The 22,086-nt window shown below is 46.9% G+C and overlaps 9 protein-coding genes across 14 annotated transcripts; 4 read left to right on the forward strand and 5 right to left on the reverse strand.

Moving 5' to 3' along the window:
* Window positions 1-106: 106 nt before the first annotated feature.
* LOC117581315 (activin receptor type-1) lies at window positions 107-3,514 on the forward strand. 2 transcript variants are annotated; one of them, XM_034268394.1, is made up of 7 exons: window positions 107-237; window positions 703-820; window positions 951-986; window positions 1,091-1,166; window positions 1,232-1,890; window positions 1,958-2,594; window positions 2,655-3,514. In XM_034268394.1, the coding sequence occupies exons 1-7, from the start codon at window positions 177-179 to the stop codon at window positions 2,802-2,804; spliced, it is 1,737 nt and encodes a 578-aa protein (XP_034124285.1). In that variant the 5' UTR covers window positions 107-176; the 3' UTR covers window positions 2,805-3,514. The 2 variants fall into 2 exon arrangements, with proteins under 2 accessions (XP_034124285.1, XP_034124297.1); XM_034268406.1 differs by lacking the exon at window positions 951-986.
* LOC117581314 (tubulin--tyrosine ligase-like protein 12) lies at window positions 3,445-5,466 on the reverse strand. The gene has a single exon (XM_034268378.1). It carries the CDS (start codon window positions 5,389-5,391, stop codon window positions 3,520-3,522), a length of 1,872 nt encoding a protein of 623 aa, XP_034124269.1. The 5' UTR covers window positions 5,392-5,466; the 3' UTR covers window positions 3,445-3,519.
* Window positions 5,467-6,085: 619 nt separating this feature from the next.
* On the forward strand, window positions 6,086-8,148 carry LOC117587394 ((Lyso)-N-acylphosphatidylethanolamine lipase). Of its 3 annotated transcripts, none has more exons than XM_034278066.1 (2): window positions 6,086-6,211; window positions 6,781-8,148. In XM_034278066.1, exon 2 carries the CDS (start codon window positions 6,847-6,849, stop codon window positions 8,008-8,010), a length of 1,164 nt encoding a protein of 387 aa, XP_034133957.1. In that variant the 5' UTR covers window positions 6,086-6,211; window positions 6,781-6,846; the 3' UTR covers window positions 8,011-8,148. The 3 variants fall into 3 exon arrangements, with proteins under 3 accessions (XP_034133957.1, XP_034133949.1, XP_034133942.1); XM_034278058.1 differs by having other exon boundaries at window positions 6,087-6,234; XM_034278051.1 differs by lacking the exon at window positions 6,086-6,211 and adding an exon at window positions 6,244-6,527.
* Window positions 8,149-9,038: 890 nt separating this feature from the next.
* Window positions 9,039-10,466, reverse strand: LOC117585643 (lysosomal aspartic protease). The gene is made up of 2 exons (XM_034275232.1): window positions 9,469-10,466; window positions 9,039-9,406 (listed from the first exon to the last, which is right to left on the reverse strand). The coding sequence occupies exons 1-2, from the start codon at window positions 10,372-10,374 to the stop codon at window positions 9,146-9,148; spliced, it is 1,167 nt and encodes a 388-aa protein (XP_034131123.1). The 5' UTR covers window positions 10,375-10,466; the 3' UTR covers window positions 9,039-9,145.
* Window positions 10,467-10,908: 442 nt separating this feature from the next.
* Window positions 10,909-13,006, reverse strand: LOC117585632 (peptidyl-prolyl cis-trans isomerase FKBP4). The gene is made up of 7 exons (XM_034275220.1): window positions 12,865-13,006; window positions 12,256-12,742; window positions 12,105-12,187; window positions 11,892-12,033; window positions 11,664-11,831; window positions 11,362-11,592; window positions 10,909-11,294 (listed from the first exon to the last, which is right to left on the reverse strand). The coding sequence occupies exons 2-7, from the start codon at window positions 12,733-12,735 to the stop codon at window positions 11,217-11,219; spliced, it is 1,182 nt and encodes a 393-aa protein (XP_034131111.1). The 5' UTR covers window positions 12,736-12,742; window positions 12,865-13,006; the 3' UTR covers window positions 10,909-11,216.
* A 374-nt stretch (window positions 13,007-13,380) lies between these two features.
* Window positions 13,381-16,801, forward strand: LOC117585652 (apolipoprotein D). Of its 2 annotated transcripts, none has more exons than XM_034275242.1 (5): window positions 13,381-13,564; window positions 14,627-14,880; window positions 16,056-16,210; window positions 16,277-16,349; window positions 16,406-16,801. In XM_034275242.1, exons 2-5 carry the CDS (start codon window positions 14,746-14,748, stop codon window positions 16,676-16,678), a joined length of 636 nt encoding a protein of 211 aa, XP_034131133.1. In that variant the 5' UTR covers window positions 13,381-13,564; window positions 14,627-14,745; the 3' UTR covers window positions 16,679-16,801. The 2 variants fall into 2 exon arrangements, with proteins under 2 accessions (XP_034131133.1, XP_034131142.1); XM_034275251.1 differs by having other exon boundaries at window positions 13,381-13,496.
* A 261-nt stretch (window positions 16,802-17,062) lies between these two features.
* LOC117592512 (acanthoscurrin-1-like) lies at window positions 17,063-17,494 on the forward strand. The gene has a single exon (XM_034286356.1). The coding sequence runs from the start codon at window positions 17,063-17,065 to the stop codon at window positions 17,492-17,494; it is 432 nt and encodes a 143-aa protein (XP_034142247.1).
* A 20-nt stretch (window positions 17,495-17,514) lies between these two features.
* LOC117585629 (tyrosine-protein kinase transmembrane receptor Ror2) lies at window positions 17,515-20,882 on the reverse strand. The gene is made up of 4 exons (XM_034275206.1): window positions 20,243-20,882; window positions 19,901-20,180; window positions 19,593-19,835; window positions 17,515-19,525 (listed from the first exon to the last, which is right to left on the reverse strand). The coding sequence occupies exons 1-4, from the start codon at window positions 20,639-20,641 to the stop codon at window positions 18,216-18,218; spliced, it is 2,232 nt and encodes a 743-aa protein (XP_034131097.1). The 5' UTR covers window positions 20,642-20,882; the 3' UTR covers window positions 17,515-18,215.
* A 95-nt stretch (window positions 20,883-20,977) lies between these two features.
* LOC117585664 (NADH dehydrogenase [ubiquinone] 1 alpha subcomplex subunit 1) lies at window positions 20,978-22,021 on the reverse strand. 2 transcript variants are annotated; one of them, XM_034275263.1, is made up of 3 exons: window positions 21,844-22,021; window positions 21,568-21,654; window positions 20,978-21,149 (listed from the first exon to the last, which is right to left on the reverse strand). In XM_034275263.1, exons 1-3 carry the CDS (start codon window positions 21,940-21,942, stop codon window positions 21,081-21,083), a joined length of 255 nt encoding a protein of 84 aa, XP_034131154.1. In that variant the 5' UTR covers window positions 21,943-22,021; the 3' UTR covers window positions 20,978-21,080. The 2 variants fall into 2 exon arrangements, with proteins under 2 accessions (XP_034131154.1, XP_034131164.1); XM_034275273.1 differs by lacking the exon at window positions 20,978-21,149 and adding an exon at window positions 21,233-21,337 and having other exon boundaries at window positions 21,844-22,017.
* Between the last annotated feature and the right edge of the window lie 65 nt (window positions 22,022-22,086).

A 22,086-nucleotide genomic window follows, 5' to 3' on the forward strand; every position in this document is an offset into this window, starting at 1 on the left:
ATTGTATATGTATAAAATTAACAGAAAATGCACACTTCCCAATGAATTGAACGAATTGCATATCTAATCAAAACAATGCATTCCAAATGTGTTGATTAAGTCGATTTATTTTATTTTTCAGTGGTCACACTGTTCGGAATCCTTTGGTCACACCAGCACATACACGGAATGGAGAAATGGAGTCCAATTTATTTTTAATTTTTCTATTCTCGCTATTGGTATGCAAAAATGCACGAGGTACGTTTAAATCGGTATCGCGTATTAACTGGATGTGTTGGCTATCAGAATCATATCAAAGTTTGACAGTACGGGCGCTTCTGCAGCTCGTACAAAGTGGTTGAAAAATTGCCTACGGCTATGGCTATTGTGTGTTTTGGACAGCCCTGATTTGTTTTCATATGCTACGGCTCTGACCGATTGTGCTGCGTATCTGTCGATGCAGGAGCTGAAAATAAGTTGCTTGCATTCAAATGAGCGAAAACTCTGCATGGGAAATGTCATTATATAAACGAGATTGTATGCTTTCGTGGGCGTACGAGCATAAAAGTGCATTTTCTTAATGATTTACTCGCGCACACACACACACACCAACTCATACAGATGCCCCGATGCGTATACAGAACTTGGCGGGTGGTGTGTGTACGCGAGAGAGAGACAGATAGTGTTTATGTGTATGTGTAACATCTTCTTGTTGTCTTGCAGCTGAAATCAGCGAGCGCCTGCTGGAAGAGAATCAGGAAATAGACATGGAACTGCCCGCTCATATGAATGGCAAAGAGTTTCCAGCCGTGCCACAGAACTCGGTGCAAACGCATCCCAGGTGATTTTTTATAAACAAATACATATTTACACTAAGACTCGCATCTATTCATTGGTGTCCCGGCTTGAAGTTCCTATTGCTAATCCCTTTTAATCTAATCCCATTTCTCACGCTGCTTGTCTCTGAGTAGGAGACACATTAAGAGTAAGCGACGCATGAAAAGAAGGTAAAATCTACGCTTGAGGGATTATCTATAGCTTGACATACTCATACTCGTAGTAATTGTTACTTACTTCGGCAATTTGTTAATTACCATTTTTCTATAAACAGATACAAATGCTACTCGTGCGACCCGCCATGTCTCGATCCCTTAGAGCTGTCACACACATGCCAGAATGCCATTCAGGTGAGAGCTTTTAGTTAAGCCACGAATCCATGCCATTAACGAAGGGCTTCTTCTTTGTTCTGTAGTGCTGGAAATCACGTACACGGGATGCCGATGGCCAGGAAAACGTGCGGCGTGGCTGCACAACGTCACCGGACCAATTGCCACTGATCTGCAACCAGAACTCGTTAAACAAGCTGAATGGACCGACCAAGCGGAACGCTCCCAAGTACAACGTTGCCTGCTGCACTGGCGACTTTTGCAATAGCGGAGATTTTCCTGAGCTGCCGCCGATCGTCAGCGGCGATGTGACAGTCATAACGGCGGACACCAGCAACATCAGCAAGATGTCCGCGGCCATTCTGGGACCCTTTCTGATCATAACTCTGCTGGGCGCTGTGGCCATCTATTACATACGGAGGAGCCACCGCAAGCGCTTGGCTGCCTCGCGCACCAAGCAGGATCCCGAGTCGTATTTGGTCAACGATGAGCTGCTGCGCGCCACCAGCGCTGGAGACAGCACCCTGCGTGAATACCTGCAGCATTCGGTGACTTCCGGATCGGGCAGTGGCCTGCCCTTGCTGGTGCAGCGCACCCTGGCCAAGCAGGTGACCCTGATCGAGTGCATCGGGAGGGGCAAATACGGCGAGGTGTGGCGTGGTCATTGGCATGGCGAGAGCATAGCCGTCAAAATATTCTTCAGTCGCGACGAAGAGTCCTGGAAGCGGGAAACGGAAATCTACAGGTATGAGCTTCCATTTGCTGCTCAAATTTTCAAATGATAGCCAATCCTTGGTCTTTCTTTCTTGCAGCACTGTTTTGTTGCGCCATGAGAACATTCTCGGCTTCATTGGCTCCGATATGACGTCGCGGAACTCATGCACCCAGCTTTGGCTAATGACACATTACTACCCCCTTGGGTCGCTGTTCGATCACTTGAACCGCAATGCCCTGAGTCACAACGATATGATTTGGATCTGCCTGTCGATAGCAAATGGCTTGGTACACTTGCACACAGAAATCTTCGGCACTGAGGGAAAGCCAGCCATGGCCCACAGAGATTTGAAATCCAAGAACATATTGGTCACTTCGAATGGCACCTGTGTGATAGCCGACTTTGGCCTGGCTGTCACCCACTCACATGTCACGGGACAGCTGGACTTGGGGCACAATCCAAAAGTCGGCACCAAGCGGTATATGGCACCCGAGGTTCTGGACGACGGCATCGACATGGAATGCTTTGAGGCCTTGCGCCGAACGGATATTTACGCCTTTGGTCTGGTACTGTGGGAGGTTTGTCGCCGCACCATCTCGTGCGGCATTGCTGAGGAATACAAAGTGCCCTTCTATGATGTGGTGCCAATGGATCCCAGCTTTGAGGATATGCGCAAAGTTGTCTGCACTGACAATTACAGACCCTCCATTCCCAATCGCTGGAGCTCAGACCCTGTATGTGAATATCTTTCAATTATCTGAATTTCAAGACTAATTATTGTTTATGTTTTGCAGTTGCTGGCCGGCATGTCCAAGCTAATGAAGGAGTGCTGGCACCAGAATCCAAATGTTCGCCTGCCAGCCCTGCGCATCAAAAAGACTATACATAAGCTAGCTTCCGCAGATGAGAAGATACGCTTGGACTTTGACGAGGCGTGCGTTTAGGTCTGCGCTTAAGTCTGGTTGTAGTCGATAGATAGTTGTGTAAGCGATTAATTAGTTGCATTCACCTAGAGGTTAGCGGACGGTTAGTGTAAGATTCATTCATTTCATTTAGGGTTTCCCCCCTTGCATTTTCACACACTATTAGTTGGTAATTGTATTATTCCGAGTTAAGCCAAGACGAATGAAGGTGTAATTGATTTAATTTCTTAGTGATACGCATTGAAACGTATTTATTTCATTTTTGATATTCCTTTACTTCTTGGGTGCCTTATAAATTGCCTTACATATATTTGTATATTCATGGGAATGCCTTTTACCACATTTAGTACATCGTTCATCAAGTGCCATTTGCAATTGAGAATTGTAAAACATTTTAGCATTAAGCCTTCACTCTTTGAACTCCACACACAGACACGAGACAGTTACAGAAACTGTCCACACTTGAATTTGTCTTACTTTATCCAAGCTATGATAGATTAATAAGTTATATAGACACACCACCCACTGACTACCGACTACTGACTTGCTGTCTGTGCTAGAATACGCCCTAAGCATAAGCATAACCATAATCATAATTAGTTATCATCCCAACCCCACGCATAGAAGCATACACTTATTTGTATATTGTACAAAATGCAAATTAATTAAGTTTTGTATAGTTTAAATGAAATGAAATACACGTATAAGCGATAAGCATTAAGAACAAACAATTCCATTAGTTGAGTGCTCGAAAGATCTCGTCATTGTTCTCGTCCAGGAAAAGCAGCTTGAAAATGTCATTGAAGAAGTTCGGATAGTAGTCGCAGGCTCGCTTGCAGTCGGGCGTCCAATTTATTTCCAACAGCTGTGGCTGCATGACTTTCTTCTCCTCGTCTATCCACCGCAGCATTATGTCGGCGGCATAAAGTGCCCGGGACTGGGGGCAAGAGGCCAGACCGCAGGGCGGCGGCTCCTGGCAGGCACACTGCAACACTTCCTGCAGCATGTCACAGATTTGCTGCTCAATCTCTGTCCAATTATTGTCCGGATATTGCTGTTGCCACAGAGTTAGAAAGTCATCGCATTTGACATGATGCAGTTCCGCCTCTTCCTGGTAGTTCATCACTGTGTAGTGCTTCTCGTAGTCGTCGAAGTGGTCCAGCGAGAAGGGATGATTGGCGAAGCGCAAGAAGAACTTCCGATGGACATAGGACTCCAGTGGCTGAACGCTCTTTAGCAGTATCACGTACCGAATATCGAACTTGACCCGACAATCCAGCTCTGTGCGACGGAACAGAACAGGTCTCTCGATATACTTCTGGGCAATCTTGGGGCCGGTGGTAGGCAGACGCACAATTTGCTTGATATTGTCGGTTATGTGAGTGTCCAGGCCACGTGCCAGGTTCCAGGGTTTGATGATCCAATGGTTGTCCAGACCCTTGGCTGCCCTGGCTTGGTAATACGCGACAAACTCGGTCAGCTCTGTTGACAGATTGTATGTGGTGGGCAGCCAGGCGGGATATGTCTCCAAACTGACTCCATCGTGATGCTCCTTGGCTGCCCGACGACCTACAATGCTGAGCAAATCTTTGATGGTGATCACATACTCAAATGGGAACTGATTTATGAACTTGCTGGGCGTCTGCTCGGATAATTCCTCAAATGCTTTGAAGTGACGGGTAAGCCACAAAACGTCAGCTTCCTCTTCAGCGTCGACCAAGAGGAACTTTTCATCTGTCAAATGCTGCCGCACCACTTCGTACTCGGCATAAACCTTTAATGCATCGCAGCGACCTTGCACTGGCAAGGGATTGGTGTTCCTCTTTGGATATGTTTCTGGTATGTGTCCGCTGGTAAAGTAGTCAGCGCTGGGCTCCGCCTGTAAGAAGCTCACGCCACTGAGATTTTCTTCGACCCAGGGCAAGAGCAGGGCAGCTCGCTGTGGCGCATCCTTGGCCACATACTCGACCACATCCCGCGTCAGTAGCTCATTTTGCTCGCAATCTTTGATTGGAAACATAATACTATACGTGGTGTGGGTGTCTAGGTATAGCAATGGCACAACGCGGAAGTTCGGATCATCCGAGTGGTTCACGGCCGATCCTATTTCGTCCATCACATACCAAATGGGTGTGCGATCCTCATCGGAGTTACCCCCGTGGTGAATGGAGTAGGCATGACAGTATCTCCACAGGCGTTTAAGTATCTTGTCAACGCGCTGCTCGTGCTCCAGGTCCACGCCCGTCATGGCTGACAATCGATCTGCCAGTTGGGGGTTCTCTTCCAGTGTCTGACGTGCGTTGTTCAGCCGAAAGGTCCAACAATGATCTATCAAGTAAACGGCAAGGGGATCGCTAACTTTAATGCCCTCTTCGCGAGCCACTCCCAAGGCGAATACTGGGTTGGTGCTATCGTCATCGTCGCCATTCTCTTCGTCCACATCCTCGTCGTAGTCAATCAACATCAGTTGCAGAACCTCACCGGCATCAAAGGTTTCTGTGGTCAACTTTCGATAAAGCGCTGGCCAAAGATGCACTGGGACAGCCAATGTCTCCAATTGGGACTTGTGGAGAGCCACAAATTCATTGTATTTATTAATGCCATCCATGCCGCGTGGGATTCGATTAAGTGAAGCAGAGTCCCGTTCAGAGTGACCGTAGCGTAAGGGTTTCTGCTTCTTCTTTGCATTTCATCTGGAATAAGGTTCTCCTTTTGTTGGTGATGCATGTGGAAAAGTTTGAGCTGTGCGGTTTTGTGATAACCAGTTTTTTAAAATCGATCGGATTCATTTGAAAGTGGCAGTTATGTTATCAAAATTGTTGTTTTCCGGCTACCGGCGAGCATTTGCACGGTTCCCAGCACTGTTTTGCTTATTGTGTGACCAGAGCCGCAATTGTTGCTTATTTGCTACCACAACATTTCGAATTCAAATTAATCATATAACTCAAGTATATGTGCAACGATATCGTATTCCCTTGGTCTATTTTTTTGAAATTCTCAGCACTGGCAAACGATCATAGAATTGTGCGATAGTTCGATGGATTTTTCCATCCATCGATATTTTATTTGAGAAAAAAAATGCGTTTTCGAGGTAAAGAAAATATTTAAACACATTCTCCTCAATCCAAATACAGATTTACAGACAAAATAATATATATTACAATTCAGTGTGAAAATGTCGATACATCGATGGTTAAAACAGCTGACAATTAGCCAGCTGGTTGTGTGACCAGAGCTGCAATTGTTTTTTTTGTGTTGTTTTCTGCGCTTGTATATGTTAATGTTGCCCCTAAAACACTTAAACACAACAAATCTATTTCACCATTATAATTGATAAGAATCCATTCCCACCCAACCCGAGGCATTCCAGTCCAGCCAAACAAAAGTTCAAAGTCATCACAACTCGACAAAAAGCTGGCGAGGAAAGGGTACAACTAGATTTTACTTTCGTGTCAATACATTTAAATATCCGAGCTCTAGGCGTAAGCACACATAGAACACGCATATGGTGGCGGAGAGACACTAATTTTCAGTAGTTGCGTGCTCTTGCTTTGTTTTTCCCTTTCTAAATTTTGTGCAATTTCCCCGGCGCTGACGCAACAAACTTAAAGAGTGACGAAAATCTAAATTAAGAGCATAATGAGCGAGTCGCTGACATTGGCAAGCGATGCCAACATCGCCAAAAATGCTACATTGCCGCTCCCCACAGTCGCGCAGAGATTTAACTCGGGAATGGATCTAGAGGTAAGGAGGAGCGAAGCGGAAGCCAAACAGAACAGGAAAATCCATGAGCTTGGTGTCGATTTCTATCCAACTGCGCAATAGACTCTCGTGGGTTAAGTAATTCGTGTACCTCTGGGGCTGTGCTGTCGTGTGGCCTGGGGGATGGGATGGACTATACAGGGGTGCTCAGCTAGCGTGACATTTACATTTACATATGTAAATAAACTGCTGTTCGATTGGCCAACATTTAAATGTGATTTTTGTTCTCTTTCAGGATCCGAAAAACAACAGTTTTTGGCTATGGAAATGGATATTTAACTGGACATCGAGCTCACCGATCATGTTGCGCACCGTGGAAAAGAAGATTCTTTCGTATCTGAAGCTGCCCTATCGTGGCTTTTTCGTGGACATTGGCCCGGCTGTGGGCGAGGCGGACAAGATCTGGACGATTAGCATGAACACAGAGTCCAAGGAGGTGCCATTGGTCCTGCTGCATGGCTTGGGTGCGGGCATAGCCCTATGGGTGATGAACCTAGATTCCTTTGCCAAGGGACGACCTGTCTATGCCATGGATATCCTCGGCTTCGGCCGCAGCTCTCGGCCCCTCTTCGCCAAGGATGCGCTGGTGTGTGAGAAGCAGTTCGTCAAATCTGTCGAGGAGTGGCGGCGCGAGATGAACATCAACGACATGATCCTGCTGGGCCACTCGATGGGTGGCTTCATAGCCTCCAGCTACGCCCTGAGTCATCCAGAGCGCGTCAAGCATTTGGTGTTGGCCGATCCATGGGGATTCCCCGAGAAGCCCACAGACCCCAACAACACCAAACAGATTCCCCTGTGGGTCAGGGCCATAGCCAGGGTGCTGACACCGCTGAATCCGCTGTGGGCCCTGCGCGCAGCTGGACCCTTTGGCCAGTGGGTGGTGCAGAAGACGCGACCAGACATAATGCGCAAATTCCAAACCACAATCGAGGAGGACATCAACCTGCTGCCCCAGTACATACATCAGTGTAACGCACAGCATCCCAGCGGGGAGTCGGCCTTCCACACCATGATGCAATCCTTCGGCTGGGCCAAGCATCCGATGATCAACCGCATCAAGGACGTGCGCAGCGACATACCCATCACATTCATATACGGCTCCCGCTCCTGGATCGACTCCTCTTCGGGCGAGAAGATCAAGTCCCAGCGGGGCAGCAACATGGTGGACATCAAGATCGTAACTGGCGCGGGCCACCATGTGTACGCCGACAAGCCGGACGTATTCAACCGCTATGTGAACGAAACCTGTGATATGTACAAGGTGCAAGATGGCAAACTAATCACACCGCTCCAGCTAATACGAGAGTCGACAGAGTCCGATGAGGAGCGTGAGCCCAGCCTGAGCACCGCCAAGGGCGTTGAAATACAACCCGAAATAGAGCCCGTCTCCACCAGTGAGGATGTGGCGGCAACCACAGCGACGTCGGATGACGATCTGGCGACCAATGTCAAATCGAAATAACAAGTTCAAGTCCCAGAAGCACGCTACCCTGTATCTACTAGTTTAGTGTCTTTGCCTAGTATTAAACGTTCACCCACGCCCCCTTATCTATCCAAATTCTATTTTTATTGTGTAATAAACTCATTGTTGAAAAATCAACCAGAACATGGCACTGTGTCCGAGTGTATCTATGTCTGTGGAGAGTTCTCGGCGTTGGCAATTCGTGCTGATTCAGTCTTGGGTACAAAGTACGCTCCATGGGCACCATGACCGAACATGAGAACTTCCACTGACGATTCATACAAATTTACATATATACGATGCACGCCAAAAAGCTATCTATGGAGTTGTATGCTGAATGATGGACGTCAGAATAAAGACTAATCCGGAAGAACCCACAAGCGTCAATTGTTATTAGATCGGGCCATAGGTTGATAGGCTATCTAGCGGCCAAGCCAAAAGCCTAGCTGATAACTGAGGACAACAAACTACAAAAATGTAGGTGAAACAGGAGCGGATCTAGCCAAGGAAGTCAACACTTACTACATTCCAGCTGGGCGCATTTTAAGCTTTAATATTGGATTTTATAGCAGCCAGCTTAATCGTTTCACAGCAGACAGCTTTATCCAAGTCATGCTCTTTAAGACTGGGCGATTATAGAATTGATTGATATTGAAGTTGACTCAGCTTGCACCACGACCACAAGATAATGAAAACTTCCTTTCTACATCACATTATAAATATATATACATGTGCATATCACTGTATATTATACAGAATTAATTGAGTGTAACTAATCAGTGCATCGTATTGCTAGTTCAACCTCCGCAATTTTCATGACAAATGGCATTAAAACAAACAAACAAAGAAAATCTTAAATACATATGTACATACACATATGTATGTATGTATGTGCATAATACAGTCAACAATGCTCGGACCTTATCAAATCGCAACGAAAGCAAAAAGTAAATAAAAGTTGTGCTGATAATTTTGAAAAAAGCTGATCGCCCGTAGCGACAATAACAACTCCGGAGCAAACAAAGAAATTGTATACATAAGGTAATATTTATTTCACGAGTTCAATCGAAGAAAGCCCCCATTTGGGTAAGCTATAAAGTACACTTTAGTGTTCGAGTATAATGTATTTAATTGTTCACTTAGCATCTGCAAAGCCCACACGGTCATTGCCCATGTCGAACTCGGTGTAGTATTTGCCAATGAAGACATCGCCCAGAATCCAGAGTGGGCCATTTGGTGGGGGGATGTCAATGCCCATGAAACCAGAAAGACAAATAGTTTTGCCCATTTGGGCCACACGCAGAATATAGTCCTTGCCCTCCAGCTCAAAGGTTTTGCCACCCAGCACGAACTTGATGACCGGCAGATTGGGAATCAGATCGCAGGAAACAATATACTAGAAGCAGAGACAGACAGAGATTAGCAATTCCTATCGGGCAAATCAATTTGAAAGCTCACCTGGCCACCAATAATGGGGGTGCCACCTATTTTCTGATTGATCGAGGTCGCCTCAGCCATTGGGGCGGCGATAAGAGAGGTGCCAGTGTCGGCAATTACTTGGCAGCCCCCTTTGCACAGCTCCAGATCGCCAATGGCGGCCGAGTCCATTTTGACTTGCCAGTAGGCCTTGCGGGTGACCGGCAAGTACGTGAAATCTCCGGTGTAGTGCTTGGGATCGGAGCCTCCGAAAATAATTTCACCACCTTCAGGGCTAGCCGGATCTCGGTTCAAATAGAAGGAGAACACTGGCGACGAGATCAGGCCTTGTTCGTACATGGCGTAGAATGGAGGCTTGACTCCATCCACAGATATCGAGCTGTAGCCGAGTCCGAGAATGCCGTCGAACTTGGCAGCAACAAACACCAGGCCGGGCTCGCTCAGTGCCTCAGCAAAGGTCTGACCCTTGATGTCCAGGCCACCCATCGAGAGTGTGTCGGTGGATAGGTAGCCGGAAAGGCTACCTGAGCCGTACTGGATGGCAAAGGTGGTTCCGTTCTTGGCGTAGCTCGACGACTTACTGGCATCGTACTTGTTATGCATCAGGCAGGCAATGTTGGTCAGGTGACACTTCTTCGACGGCACCCACAGATTCGAGGAGCCGGTGTCGAAGACCACCCTGAAGTTCTGCGGTGGAGAACCGATCGATATGGGTCCGTAGTATTGGGCATCCATGTAGTTGGAGAGAGGCTCGGGAACATCTCCTCCTCCATATCTGATGCGCAATTGTTGCAGTTCTGTGCCCACATCGGCAAAATGTCTGCGTGCCGACTGGAATCTATTTAGCGGCACTCGCAGCAAACGAGAGCTGGAATCTGCCACGGCCAAAGCCAGGCAAGCGGCCAGCAGCAGGAGAACCTTCTGCATTTCGGCTGCTATGAATATAAATATAAAATTGGTTTTTTTAAGCTTCACACCTCCACTGACACTGCAAAAACAACCGTTGTGTGCAGTTAATTCAATTTTGCGCAATGATTCAGCATTGAAAATGGGCTAAATATGCCCTAAAGCGCGATACCGCAGTTTTCATGAAATATACCACAACGTCTATTAAATATACCATTAAATACATTAAGGGCGTTATTTACGTGCATTATTTGTAAATTTCGAATTTTGTATAAGAAATATATAACAATTTTGAGAAAATTTCCCAGAACGTCGATCAAGCCACCTTCCTGGCTTCCTTGAATCTCCTGTAATCAAGATGGAGTATCCGTACACCGTATTTTCCAAGAAACTGAGGATCCCTTCCGGCGAGAAGCTGTTTAATCTATAAATATTTATCACCATTATCAACAAGGATCAAGGAGAGCTCCCACTGTTTAAACCTATTTTAGGTTGTCCTTTCTCGTTTAATTGGTATTGCATTTCATTAATGAGTAAAGTAAAAGAAAATTATGCTTTATTTAACAATTCCTGTTACTTGAATGAAAAAGAATGTATTTGATTATAACTAAGCATTAACATTATATGTATATTATCCAAAACCATACCTTTGACATATACATACAGACTACGGGTAAAGTGTGCATAGTAGAAGTCGTACAACAAGAGCCATTTCATTTATTTTTACGCGCCTACGTAATTGCTCTATTACGGCATTTCAACGTTCATAATTTTGACTTGACGGTTCTGTGTATAATTTTAAAAATGTATTTGAATTGAACAAAAGTACACAGTGGATATCGAGTCAAGTTCAATGCATGTCCTTAGTACTTGTAACGATAAATGGCAACGCCAGCGACGCCAATCAATATGGAGCCCATTAGATAGCCCAAAAGTTTCAGCTGCAAGCAAATATAATAGTTAAAAAATTGCACTCTCTTACTCCCTTTTTGAATGTGTTTTAAGAACCTTGGAATTCTCCACGAGGGGTTGTTTTTGCCGGGCAGCAGTCTTTTGTTCCATTTTCTTGGCCTGGCCCAACATCTTCTGGTACATTTCTTTTTCGTTGTGTTGATCGCGACGCGCCTTGATAAAGAGCCTGGCCAGATCCTGTTGAGCTCCGCGATTTTCAGGTTCGAGTGTAGCCACCTTTTGGAACAACTTAATAGCACCCTGCGTGTCGTTCTTTCCTTCCAGTATCTACAAGGGATTACACCGAAATTGTTGGTCAAACACCATAAACAGGAATAAAAACTAAATATTTCACATACCCTGCCTTTGCGGTACAAGGCCTTTGGGTTATTCGGCTGACAGCGCAAGACGTTCTCCACAGACTTTAGGGCTGCGTCGAAAGCGGAAATTTTGATCTGAGTCATGGCCAGGTTGTTGTAGACAATCAAACGATCGTCCAGAATGGCCTGCGTTTCACTGTTGGAGAGCTAGTCAAATGGATTCTTTAGAGTTCACTGTGGGACATGTCACTACTTATTTTGGCTCACCTGCAAATCTTCTTTGTCAAATTCAGATTCCGGGTCCCCATCACGCGTGTCCAAATAGTCGAGAGCACGTCTGTACAGGTGAATGGCAGTATTGTATTCCAGCCGCTTGAAGAAGTAGTTGGCTCGCTCTTTCTTGCGGGTGCTGCAAAGGGAAAGACAGTTTCTCTTGTGATCATGTGATTTGGGAAGGGGAGTTGCTGTGCTCTAACAAACCCATATTTGCGGATCACTTCAAAGGTCTTCAGATCTGCAAACTCTTCGTATTTGCAATCTAGCAGCTCTATTTCATAGGTAAGCTGTAAATCGTAAACACCCATCAAGAAAATCGTGAAAATAGTCGTGTCTTCGCTATGCCTTCACTTACATGCGCATTTGGTGGGACGATGTAGTCCCCGTCGTTGTCTTTTTTTAGCCCAAGCGTCCCGTAGCCAAATCGGGGATTAACTAGGACTTGAGCGACTTCGCCAACTTTCAGCATGGGCAGCACCATATCGAGGCCCTGGACCACCTCGTAGTCGCCAACATGACACTGAAAGTTCTTTTCCTCCTCCACCACCTTGCCATCCTCGAGTTTGCCGGTGAAACTAATGGTTACCAGCTCACCGCGACTGGGACTTTTTGCCTCTTCCGGTGCCTTCTTGATGATGCGCTTTATCAGCTGCTTGTTGCCCAATATATCACATTCACTTTCCCTCTCGGCCTCCTCCCCCTCATCGCCGACGAGAGTCGTTGCTGCTGATGTTTCTTCAGCGGCTGCCTCGGCCGTCACCTTACGTATATCCTTCGTATCTTCGGCATTGGTCAGATCCTCGAAAGAGCTACTGCTAGATTTCTCCGTGTCCATATTTACCCTAAAAGGTAAAAGTGCGTAAAATGTTGAAACATGGAACAAAGGGCACTGCACTGGCAAAAGCGTGGACTATGCGTGACTGTGCAGAAGTCCACTGTCGCCTGCACCTGAAATGCAACTTACGCTATTTTACTTCTATGATTTATAAATTTTCGTGTTGTCAAATAAAATATTCGAAAATAAATTAGAAAAATTCACATTACAGCGAAACGAAAAAAAATTTACAACTTTGGCATTTCACTGCCAGCTAGAGATGGGCACTCGGCTTGGTCACTGCGACTGAAAAGTATCGGATGTATATTAAAAACTATACAAATACATTCATTCAACATAAAGTACCTGGTCAATGCGGAGTCATCGTCTGCGATCAACCAATTTCGTTGCAGCGAGTTAACAAATCAAAAAGAAATATATTAAAAACTATACATATTGTTACTAAATAAATTATATATTATATATATTAAATTGTCACTAAGATTTCTACAACTGGCCGGAAATAAAATAATAATAAATAAACCAAGTGACATCTCATCTGTAAATACACACATCTCTAATATCATTTTCACGCTATCGATAATAGAGAACACTCGATAGATCTATTCGAGTGTAACCAGAGTGCAGAGAATCAAGTTCAATTTAAATTTCCGTTCATTAGCTTTCAACGGTTCGGTCGGTCCACTGCCTCAGCGCGATACACCTCGAGATAAAACTACAAATGAAAAGAACGCGTACGCATGCCACATACGTATAACGATGTAAACAAAGAGATAGCAATCAAAAAGGCGGTACAACGAGTGCATTTTACAGATACACACACCCATGGGTGCGTATGTATGGCATGCGAGTGCTGCTCTCGTACACAAAGTGAAATCAGACTTCGAGCAGCAGCAATATTTTGCAACTGAGCAACGACAGCCACTATTGTTTACCATTTGTGCGATTCGTTTAAGCGTATTTCTGTGTTGACTGTGAAATTAACACTTTCCTATTGGGCCCCAGAGCGGTGGCGGCGGCGGCTGCGCTGCGGCTGTCGCTATTTGCCCCATCAAATGTGTATTCCCTCCATGTGGTAATGGCAAGCACAGTGACTGCAACAAAGTTATGGACTACTTCCTTCTGGCAGCTAATGAGGCTTATCTTGAACTTGATGCTCCCGCTGCATGCGAGCATAAATCGAGCAATGCACTCGATTAGCTTCATGACACAATTGACGGCATCGTGCAACAGGCAACAGGCATCTGCCGTCAGCCATCAGCCATCAGGTTTCCCTGTGCGCTTCCTTGATTGGCCATTTTCGCTTTTATTCATTCGCAAAATCATGCGCAATCATTTTCCTCCGGTTCGTTCGGCCGTGTTGTGCTCTGTGTGTGTCGTCCAACCTGTTAAACCTGCATTTCGTATGGTGCTGGGACTGGGATCGCAATCGGAATCGGGGACTTGGGGCTGGGCTCGCTTCACTTGGCACTGCTCGGGCCGGACTTTTCTTTTACGTAACGCTGCTGCTGGCCAGGCACGGCACCTGGCATACGTCAACCTAGTTTCTGTTTGTTATTTTCACTCTTTGCCGACTGCACTCGCCAGTCATCCATGTCCAGAGGCACAAAGTCGCCCAGCCGGCTCCTACAGTCAGCACCAGCAGTACGTAGCAGCAGCACGTTTTTATTATCGCACATTTCCCTTGCGGAATATTAATGGGCGAACCCAATACGAGTACTTTGAGGAAATGTAAATCCATAGGTTCGTTGGCCAAGTAAACCGTGTTCCTCCCCCAAGCCCCCAGGCTCAGTGACACCCAAAACGGAAATCGCTGTGTGCATAGCCAAGTGAATCACATCAAGCATCAAAACATAAATACTCAGATACTTTTGAATTCTATTCGGTTTAGTTCGGAGCATTAATCGAAACTGTGCCAATTCTCGAGTGTCAAGTGCCAGACCAGATTCTAGAAATTCAAAGTGAAATCAAATTGGAAAATAAAATAAAATAAAATACAATCAAGCAATTATGGACAAGCAAATGCTTTGCCATATATCGGCATTTGGGCTGGTGTTCCTGCTGACCTTTGTGGCGGAGACTAATGCCTATGGATTTGGACGTTGCCCCAACTATCCATCGATGCCAAAGTTCAATATGAGTCGTGTAAGTTCAACATCGTGCGGATCTTTACAAACTGAATTTAGCATAACGCAAATGTCAGCTGGTTAATTGGAGGAGGCATTCTATGCATGATGTAGAATCTGAAGATCTCTAGTTCAAATACCCTTTCCACTTGCTTATGTTTTTAATTCGAAAAATCAATTTTAAACCTGTCGCATCTTCAATTAATTAGCACAAGCCGGCCGAAGACCTTTCTTCATTTTATGGATTGTGCATAATGATGAACTTGAACCAATTTAAGGCCACCAAATCCGATCCATCCCCAATGTAAAAATGCAAACCAGTTTCACAGAAGGAGACATCACCAGCCACACAACACACACAAAAGCTTTACGAGCATGATGGCCTGGCCTGGTCTGTCCGTCCGATGGTTAACAAGCCACTTACTTGTGTTTTTTTTTGTAAATACAAATAAAAAATAAGTAAATCCACAACTTCCAATAAAAAACGGCATTCATAGGCATGCCAAGGACAACAAAGTGAACTAATTGCAGAGCCCCATTAGATGGGGACTTGGCTGTGAACGGAGGTCCAATAGTGCCACTGTTTGCTGCTGGGGTACACTCAATTTAGCAGCACGAATTAAATTGATTGAGCCTTGATTTGCATAAACGATAATCTCTCATAATTTACACGGCGAGAGCCACATAATGCCTGCACATCATCATCCAATTGAGCTCTGGAAGGGGCGTAAATAAAACATAATTTAAAATCATTAGCGACACATTCCCCCCGCTCTAAACTGCTGACCCAGGGGCAAAGACCTCGCCTCGGCATTCAGATGCAGCACAGAGCCGACTCGACTTTGCTTCTCCGCCTGACTTTGAACTGCAAGAAGCCACAAAGGTCTGATGACGGTGTCGCCGCTGCTCTGCTCTTAATTTGAGATGGTCTGGCCACAGAAACCAGTTCCAACTCAACAAAATGTTTATGTTTTACGCATTGTTTGATAAATGAATGGTGTGTTTGCTACCGGGGGAAGAAGTGAGGCGCAAGGGCGGTGACTTGTTGTTGTAGTAACCCAGTTAAAAGCGAGAGAGAAACGAAACGCAGGTGAAGCGCGTGCCAAGCGCAACTTTCAGATTCGTAGCTGCAAGCAACTCAGTTCTAGGTGCCATCTGAAAGCTAATTAATAGTTATTAAATATTTATTTGCAGGTTCTGGGCCATTGGTATGAGGTTGAACGTTCGTTTTACCTACCAGAGATCGCTTCGGGCTGCACCACATTTCAGTTCGAGCCGTACAGCAAGGGGGAACAGTCCAAGTTCCAAAACTTTAAGCTGGGAGTGGCCATCAAGAACATCAATCGTATGTGAGTAGACCTACGACCATCCATACAAAGAATTGTAGTTTAACAAGCAAGTTGTATCCTCCGCAGAACTGGCAATCCGAATGTAAATATTGGCTATGCCACGCCCGAGAACAGCCGATCGTCCATCATGGATTTCAAGGTGAGACTTTCCCCTTTTCGCTTGAACTTCTTCATTGTTATTTGTACTTTGTTTAGTTTACAACACGCTTTCCGGATGTGATTGCCCGTCTGTTGCCTGGATCTGGGAAGTACCAAGTGCTCTACACAGACTATGAGAACTTTGCTATCCTTTGGTCCTGCGGCAGCATTGGCTCCCTCGGCCATTCCGATCAGATATGGATATTGGGGCGTGATCGCGACTTCGAAGTTGACATACGCTCCAAGGTGTACGATGTGCTGAAGAAACTCTCACTGGATCCGGACAGATTGATCATTAGCAAAAACAAAAACTGCCCCGAGGCAATCTGAGAAGCAGCTCAGAGCCCCATGGGTCATCCCCCCATTTGTATATTTATGTTCTCATTTGGTTAAGGAACATATTGAATTTCATGCCTAATCATTTAGGCTGCTGTGATATCGAGGAGTGTGAATCGGAGCGGAGCGCGTGCCGGGAGGAAGGAGTAAAATCCAAACACAAAAACAAAAACAACAAAAATAAATTGCTACAAAGAATCAGCATCTGTATCTGCAATGTACTGGGGGGAATTTTGCTCTATAAATTATCACGATGATCCTAATTAAAAGGGAATAAACAATATTCCCCAGCCAGTCCAAGTTGCAAAGTTCCGCTGGGGCTTTGTCGCAGTCGCAATTGAAAAACTGATCCAAAAGGTTCGCTAAAAGGCAAGAAAAATGTCAAGTTTGAGGATTTTGCTATGCCTGACGCTGCTGTTTGCTATATGGCAGATGTCTGAGGCCAGAGGAGGAGGCGGCGGCGGTGGACACGGTGGTGGTGGAGGTGGTCACGGTGGAGGAGGACGTGGTGGCGGCTTTGGAGGAGGAGGAGGACGTGGTGGCGGCTTTGGAGGACGTGGCGGAGGCTTTGGAGGACGTGGCGGAGGCTTTGGCGGACGTGGTGGAGGTTTTGGAGGTCGTGGCCCTGGATTTGGAGGCGGATACGGTGGCGGCCGTCCCTACTATGGCTATGGCGGATACAGAGGATATGGAGGCTATAGAGGATATGGATATGGATACGGCGGCATTCTACCCGTGCCTCTGCCCATTCCCCTGCCGGTATCCTACAGCGGCTGCTACTACGACAGCTACGGCTACTACACATGCTGAGGCCTGGCTGGAGAGCTGGCTACGATTATGAGTGGGGTTTATTTATACAAATTACATTCAACATTTTAGTTATAAATTCTGATTATGTAAACGTCCCAAGAAAGTTGGGCTGCTGTAGACAGTTCACTAAATATTTTATATTTCTTATTGTTTTGATGGTCTTCGGTGACTCTGTGTGTGTGTGTATGTGTGTGTGTGTGTCTTGTTAGTGTTGCACAATGCAATGTGTGGGAGATTCACTTCACTTTGATTCTGGCTCACACATGCCAGTCGTGAGTGTCCTGCTTAATCCTAGTAAAAACCCATTAAAATGCAATCTACATACATATGGTTATATGGAAAACTTAGATCTACAGACTAGATATGAGTACGCGCACCATTTGAGTGGCGTGGCTGACATTCGTTGTGGCAAACAAGACCCAGAGCCCGATCAGAGTTTACGGGAGGCTGCGACGTGGAAGCATCCAGTGAATGGTAGACAATCAATTCCTTGCGAGTTATCAGCGCCTTTCCCTCTGATCTGGGAAATCAATATCAATATATCAATCATCTACATATGTGTGTGTGTATTAGAGAGTGTCTTGCTGTATATGTTTAATCGTTGTATGGCCTGTCCCGGAAGACAACGGACGAGCATTCTGTTTACGATTTATGGATTACGGATTCATTGCAGACGTGAAACGCGACGGAGTTATTGCTGTTGTTTGAATTCGATGGAGCTCTAGAGCATTGCCTTGCACTCGTTCTCTGCTATGCTGTGCTGAATGCAGTGATTGATCTCGGCAAAGCCCGGTCTCTCGCTGGACTTGCGGTTCCAGCATCGACGCATTAGCGCGTAGACGGAGAGCGGCGTGTTATCCGGACAGCCGAGAACATTGCCCTCCTTGATGTACTTGATGACCTCTTCGTGGGTGAGACCGAAGTACGGCTGCAGGGCGAAGGAGAAGACCTCCCAGAGCACGATGCCGTAGGCCCACACATCCGACTCCAACGAGAATTTGTTGTACAGAATGCTCTCCAGCGGCATCCAGCGTATGGGTATGAAGTCGTTCTCGTCCCCCTTGTAGTAGTCCTGCAGATAGATCTTGTGCGAGAGCCCGAAGTCGGCTATCTTCACCGTCATGTGCTCGTTGATCAGGCAGTTGCGGGTGGCCAGGTCGCGGTGGACGAACTTTCGCTCCGACAGGTAGAGCATTCCCGCCGCAATGTCGGCGGCCATTTGCAGCAGATGCTTCTCGTTGAGCTGCAGGCGATCGCGTGGCTGTGCCTGGTGGGTGGCAAAGGGTGAGCAGGCGCGCAGGAACTCGCTCAGATCTCCCGGCGCCATGTACTCGAAGAGCAGGCACATGGGCCGACCCAGGGCGCATACGCCGAGCAGCTTCACGATGTTCGGATGCTCGAATTCGGCCAGCAGGCAGGCCTCCCGCTCGAAGTCCATTTGCATCTGATCGCTGGCATCGTCCTTCAGCATCTTGACGGCCACCAGGAGATCATCCTGGCCGGGCACCAGACCAGGAGCCTTGGCCTGGAACACCCGACCGAAGGCGCCCTGGCCGAGGGAACGCACGTACACAATATCGCCCCGTGGATACTCCAGCTTTTCCAGACGGGCATTCTGCTTGCCCTTCGTATCCTGGATGGCCACCGTGGTAAGGGTCACACAATTGCTGTGGATTGTGGCAGTGCTGCGGATGGTGCCCCACTTGGCCAGGGTGTTCGTGTTGCCTCCGAGTGTCTCCCGACTGGTGGCCAAGTTGCCGCCGCACTCGCCGCCGCGCATCGAGGCATTGCAATCGCCAGCAGATCCACCACCCATAGCTCCTCCTGCACCAGTTCCGTTTCCAGTTCCTCCCGGCGGCTGGGAGTAATCCTTGTGTTTGGACAGCTTGTAGACTAGCAATATCAACAGGTGGAGTACAACGATCCCTATGAAACCGATCCCCGCCAGCAGGAAAATCATTGAGGGAGTGAAGAACTTCTCCATCTTGATGGGCGTATTCAGGTCGCTGGCATTGGGATCTACATAGTCGGCTGGGAAGAAGTAACCAAAGATTAGCTGCTGCTGTTGGCAAGGGTTAAGGGGAGCTGCACGACTTACGGCATATGGGAATGTCACAGTGCTGCCAGCGCACGGATTCGTCCACTGTATAGCACCAGGGCTGCTCCTCCTCTCCGCCCGCATTTCGGCAGTAGTTCTCGCCCTCGAGCAGCTGCGGAAACACCAGTGGTGGCTGGATGTGCTTGTGCGGATGCTGTGTGTCCCAGCGCTGGCAGGGAATGCCCGACTTGGTCACGTTCATGGTCCCCAAATAGAAGCGTCCATTGCCATTTCGACAGTCGTCTGCAAAAGCAACCAGAATGGCTGTTATTGGGGAAAGAATCTCTAAGGGATGGGGTGACACTCACAGCTAACTTCCGACTCCTTGATCTCGGTGAGGCCTATGTACGAGCAGTTGGGCCGCCGCATGGAGGTGTCGTAGTGTGGCAGAGCGGAGCAGTTGGGCAGCCGGAAGGAGCCCCGACTCTTGATGAACATATTGCGCTCCTTCTTCTCCTCGATGAGCACCCAATCGTTGTAGCAGAACTGCAAATGGGTGGCCTGGCAGTCCTCGAAGCAAAGTGGGGCCTTCACAGCTCTTCCCTCCTCCACATGGCAGTTGGGAAACGCGTAGGCGCACAGCATTTTCTGTAGATCAAAAGGAATACATAAATACGAAAGGGTTTGGGTAGGGTCAGTGGACTGCTCACCTCAGCCGCCTCGCGGCACAGACCCGTGAGGTCGCTTATCAGTTCGTCCCACAGCGCCGTGGTGGTCTGCTCATTCTTCCAGCCACCCGTGGGGTCGTCCAGGCTGTACCACACCTGACCGACAATGTACTGCTTGCACACCTTGCCGTTGTAGGGGGCACAGTAGCCGTTGTCCTCGACCCGCTCCCTGTCGTGCTCGTGGTGGCGCTGGCGCTGGTGGTGGCGTCGCGCTGGTTCCTCGATGGCGTTCTGGGAGTTGCCGTGCGCTCCGCTGGTAAGAAAGAACACGCAAAGCCCCACGGAAACCACAAAAACCAACAAACTTGGTATTTTCCTCATTCCCAAAGCAAACCCCACACTCCCATTGCCACCCACTCCCACCCTCAACCGGGCCGCCATGGCTGCGTTTCTGTATATGCACGGCCGAAGCTTTGTTTTGCGCACTCTTTCTAAACGAAATCCTCGCAGCGACTCGCGGCTTCACTCATCTCACACAGCTCCAGGCGGATGCACTGCCTCTCCTAAGCTAATCTTTAGCCACTTTCTGGCAAGTTTTCAGTGAGAAAAGCCGCTCAAATCTGTTTATTTTCGCAATGTTTTTCTCCGTCGACGACGCCTTTTCACCGAATACCACAAAAGTTGTCGACGCCAGGCCAACGGACTGGGCGACCGACGCACAGGGGTTCACAGGGGTTCACAGGGGTGGTTTCCACCACCAAGAACAGGGTTGTTAAATGCGCGGCAAAAGCCAAAACCAAACCAAAGGGGAGGCCCTTGACTTTATTCTGAATCGCAATAACATCGTAACATTTTTTTATTTTTTTAACGTTTTTTAATCCTACTGATCATCTTCACTCTGCTCGATATTTTGATTGTTTTCTTCCTCATCGGGAATGGCATCAAGTCCCTGGAAAAAAAGGGGGGCTGGCTATAGCACTGTGCAATGGAATTTCCAATCAAAACTACAGGAAAACTCTACAACGACCAATCTTTCACTTCCGCACTTTACGTTTATTCACTTTTGCACTTAAGTTTTAGAGAAATTTCACTTAGATCAACTTAATCCTTCTTCTCATCTGGAATGGCATCGAGACCCTGCAAGGAAATTAATGGTGTCTCAATACAGAGGATTGTTTCTGCGAAAACTATAAATGAACGTGCAATATGGGAATGCAATGAGAATCGAGGATCAATCGAGGATCCATTGTGAGAAACAATAAATTAAATTGCGAAATGAATAGAACCAACACCAAGATGGAATGCAAACATTAACCAACAAAATGCAGAGAATATGGAAACAACACTCATCAACAAATATCACTTACATTCATCAAGTACGGATTATCGGTCAGTCGGAAATCGCGTTGGTACATCACACGGCTGAAACGCTCGTCCATGTTGCGACGGAAGGCCTGCGGGAGTGTACAAAAAAACATTAGAAATCATTGCAAAAGTGCTCCGGCCATCTTTTAACTATTTGCAGCAAGCCGCACATCCCGCAGTGCTTAAAATATGTTAAATAAATGCCGTCTTGTGCCCAATCAACTGCGGTTATATAAGAACTTGGGTTTGCTCGGCCAGAGGGCAGCGATCGAACTCACATTGCCCAGGGTGAGCTTCTGCACGCCGTATGTAGCGTATATGGGCACGGACAGGAGCACCGTGATGATAGCAGCACCAGGTAGGATTTCGAACCACATCTTGCCAAGAAAAAGTGTCTTGTTATTTTTTGCACAAACGGGAAAACAGACACGGACAAATCAGCTGTTTGACTGCAGTGCTGGAAAGTTTTGTTCGTTCCGCTTATCGCACTAAAATACCGATGATACTTTTGGCCCGGTCTC

This window comes from Drosophila guanche, unplaced genomic scaffold, assembly GCF_900245975.1.
Source record: "Drosophila guanche unplaced genomic scaffold, DGUA_6, whole genome shotgun sequence".
NCBI classification, from domain to species: domain Eukaryota; kingdom Metazoa; phylum Arthropoda; class Insecta; order Diptera; family Drosophilidae; genus Drosophila; species Drosophila guanche.

Bases quoted from the DNA above. Each gene is read 5' to 3' on its own strand.
- LOC117581315 (XM_034268394.1), top strand. From the start codon at position 177: ATGGAGTCCAATTTATTTTTAATTTTTCTATTCTCGCTATTGGTATGC. The intron at 987-1,090 runs GTAAAATCTACG...TTCTATAAACAG, and splicing joins AAGCGACGCATGAAAAGAAG to ATACAAATGCTACTCGTGCG. The intron at 1,167-1,231 runs GTGAGAGCTTTT...TTTGTTCTGTAG, and splicing joins CATGCCAGAATGCCATTCAG to TGCTGGAAATCACGTACACG.
- LOC117581314 (XM_034268378.1), bottom strand. From the start codon at position 5,391: ATGGATGGCATTAATAAATACAATGAATTTGTGGCTCTCCACAAGTCC.
- LOC117587394 (XM_034278051.1), top strand. From the start codon at position 6,423: ATGAGCGAGTCGCTGACATTGGCAAGCGATGCCAACATCGCCAAAAAT. The intron at 6,528-6,780 runs GTAAGGAGGAGC...GTTCTCTTTCAG, and splicing joins ACTCGGGAATGGATCTAGAG to GATCCGAAAAACAACAGTTT.
- LOC117585643 (XM_034275232.1), bottom strand. From the start codon at position 10,374: ATGCAGAAGGTTCTCCTGCTGCTGGCCGCTTGCCTGGCTTTGGCCGTG. The intron at 9,407-9,468 runs GTGAGCTTTCAA...CTCTGCTTCTAG, and splicing joins CCCCCATTATTGGTGGCCAG to TATATTGTTTCCTGCGATCT.
- LOC117585632 (XM_034275220.1), bottom strand. From the start codon at position 12,735: ATGGACACGGAGAAATCTAGCAGTAGCTCTTTCGAGGATCTGACCAAT. The intron at 11,593-11,663 runs GTATGTGAAATA...AATCCCTTGTAG, and splicing joins CCTTGTACCGCAAAGGCAGG to ATACTGGAAGGAAAGAACGA. The intron at 11,295-11,361 runs GTTCTTAAAACA...ATTTGCTTGCAG, and splicing joins CCCTCGTGGAGAATTCCAAG to CTGAAACTTTTGGGCTATCT.
- LOC117585652 (XM_034275242.1), top strand. From the start codon at position 14,746: ATGGACAAGCAAATGCTTTGCCATATATCGGCATTTGGGCTGGTGTTC. The intron at 16,211-16,276 runs GTGAGTAGACCT...TATCCTCCGCAG, and splicing joins ATCAAGAACATCAATCGTAT to AACTGGCAATCCGAATGTAA. The intron at 16,350-16,405 runs GTGAGACTTTCC...TACTTTGTTTAG, and splicing joins CGTCCATCATGGATTTCAAG to TTTACAACACGCTTTCCGGA.
- LOC117592512 (XM_034286356.1), top strand. From the start codon at position 17,063: ATGTCAAGTTTGAGGATTTTGCTATGCCTGACGCTGCTGTTTGCTATA.
- LOC117585629 (XM_034275206.1), bottom strand. From the start codon at position 20,641: ATGGCGGCCCGGTTGAGGGTGGGAGTGGGTGGCAATGGGAGTGTGGGG. The intron at 20,181-20,242 runs GTGAGCAGTCCA...TTTGATCTACAG, and splicing joins TGTGCCGCGAGGCGGCTGAG to AAAATGCTGTGCGCCTACGC. The intron at 19,836-19,900 runs GTGAGTGTCACC...TTGCTTTTGCAG, and splicing joins CAAGGAGTCGGAAGTTAGCT to ACGACTGTCGAAATGGCAAT.
- LOC117585664 (XM_034275263.1), bottom strand. From the start codon at position 21,942: ATGTGGTTCGAAATCCTACCTGGTGCTGCTATCATCACGGTGCTCCTG. The intron at 21,655-21,843 runs GTGAGTTCGATC...ACACTCCCGCAG, and splicing joins AGAAGCTCACCCTGGGCAAT to GCCTTCCGTCGCAACATGGA. The intron at 21,150-21,567 runs GTAAGTGATATT...CTTTTTTTCCAG, and splicing joins ATAATCCGTACTTGATGAAT to GGACTTGATGCCATTCCCGA.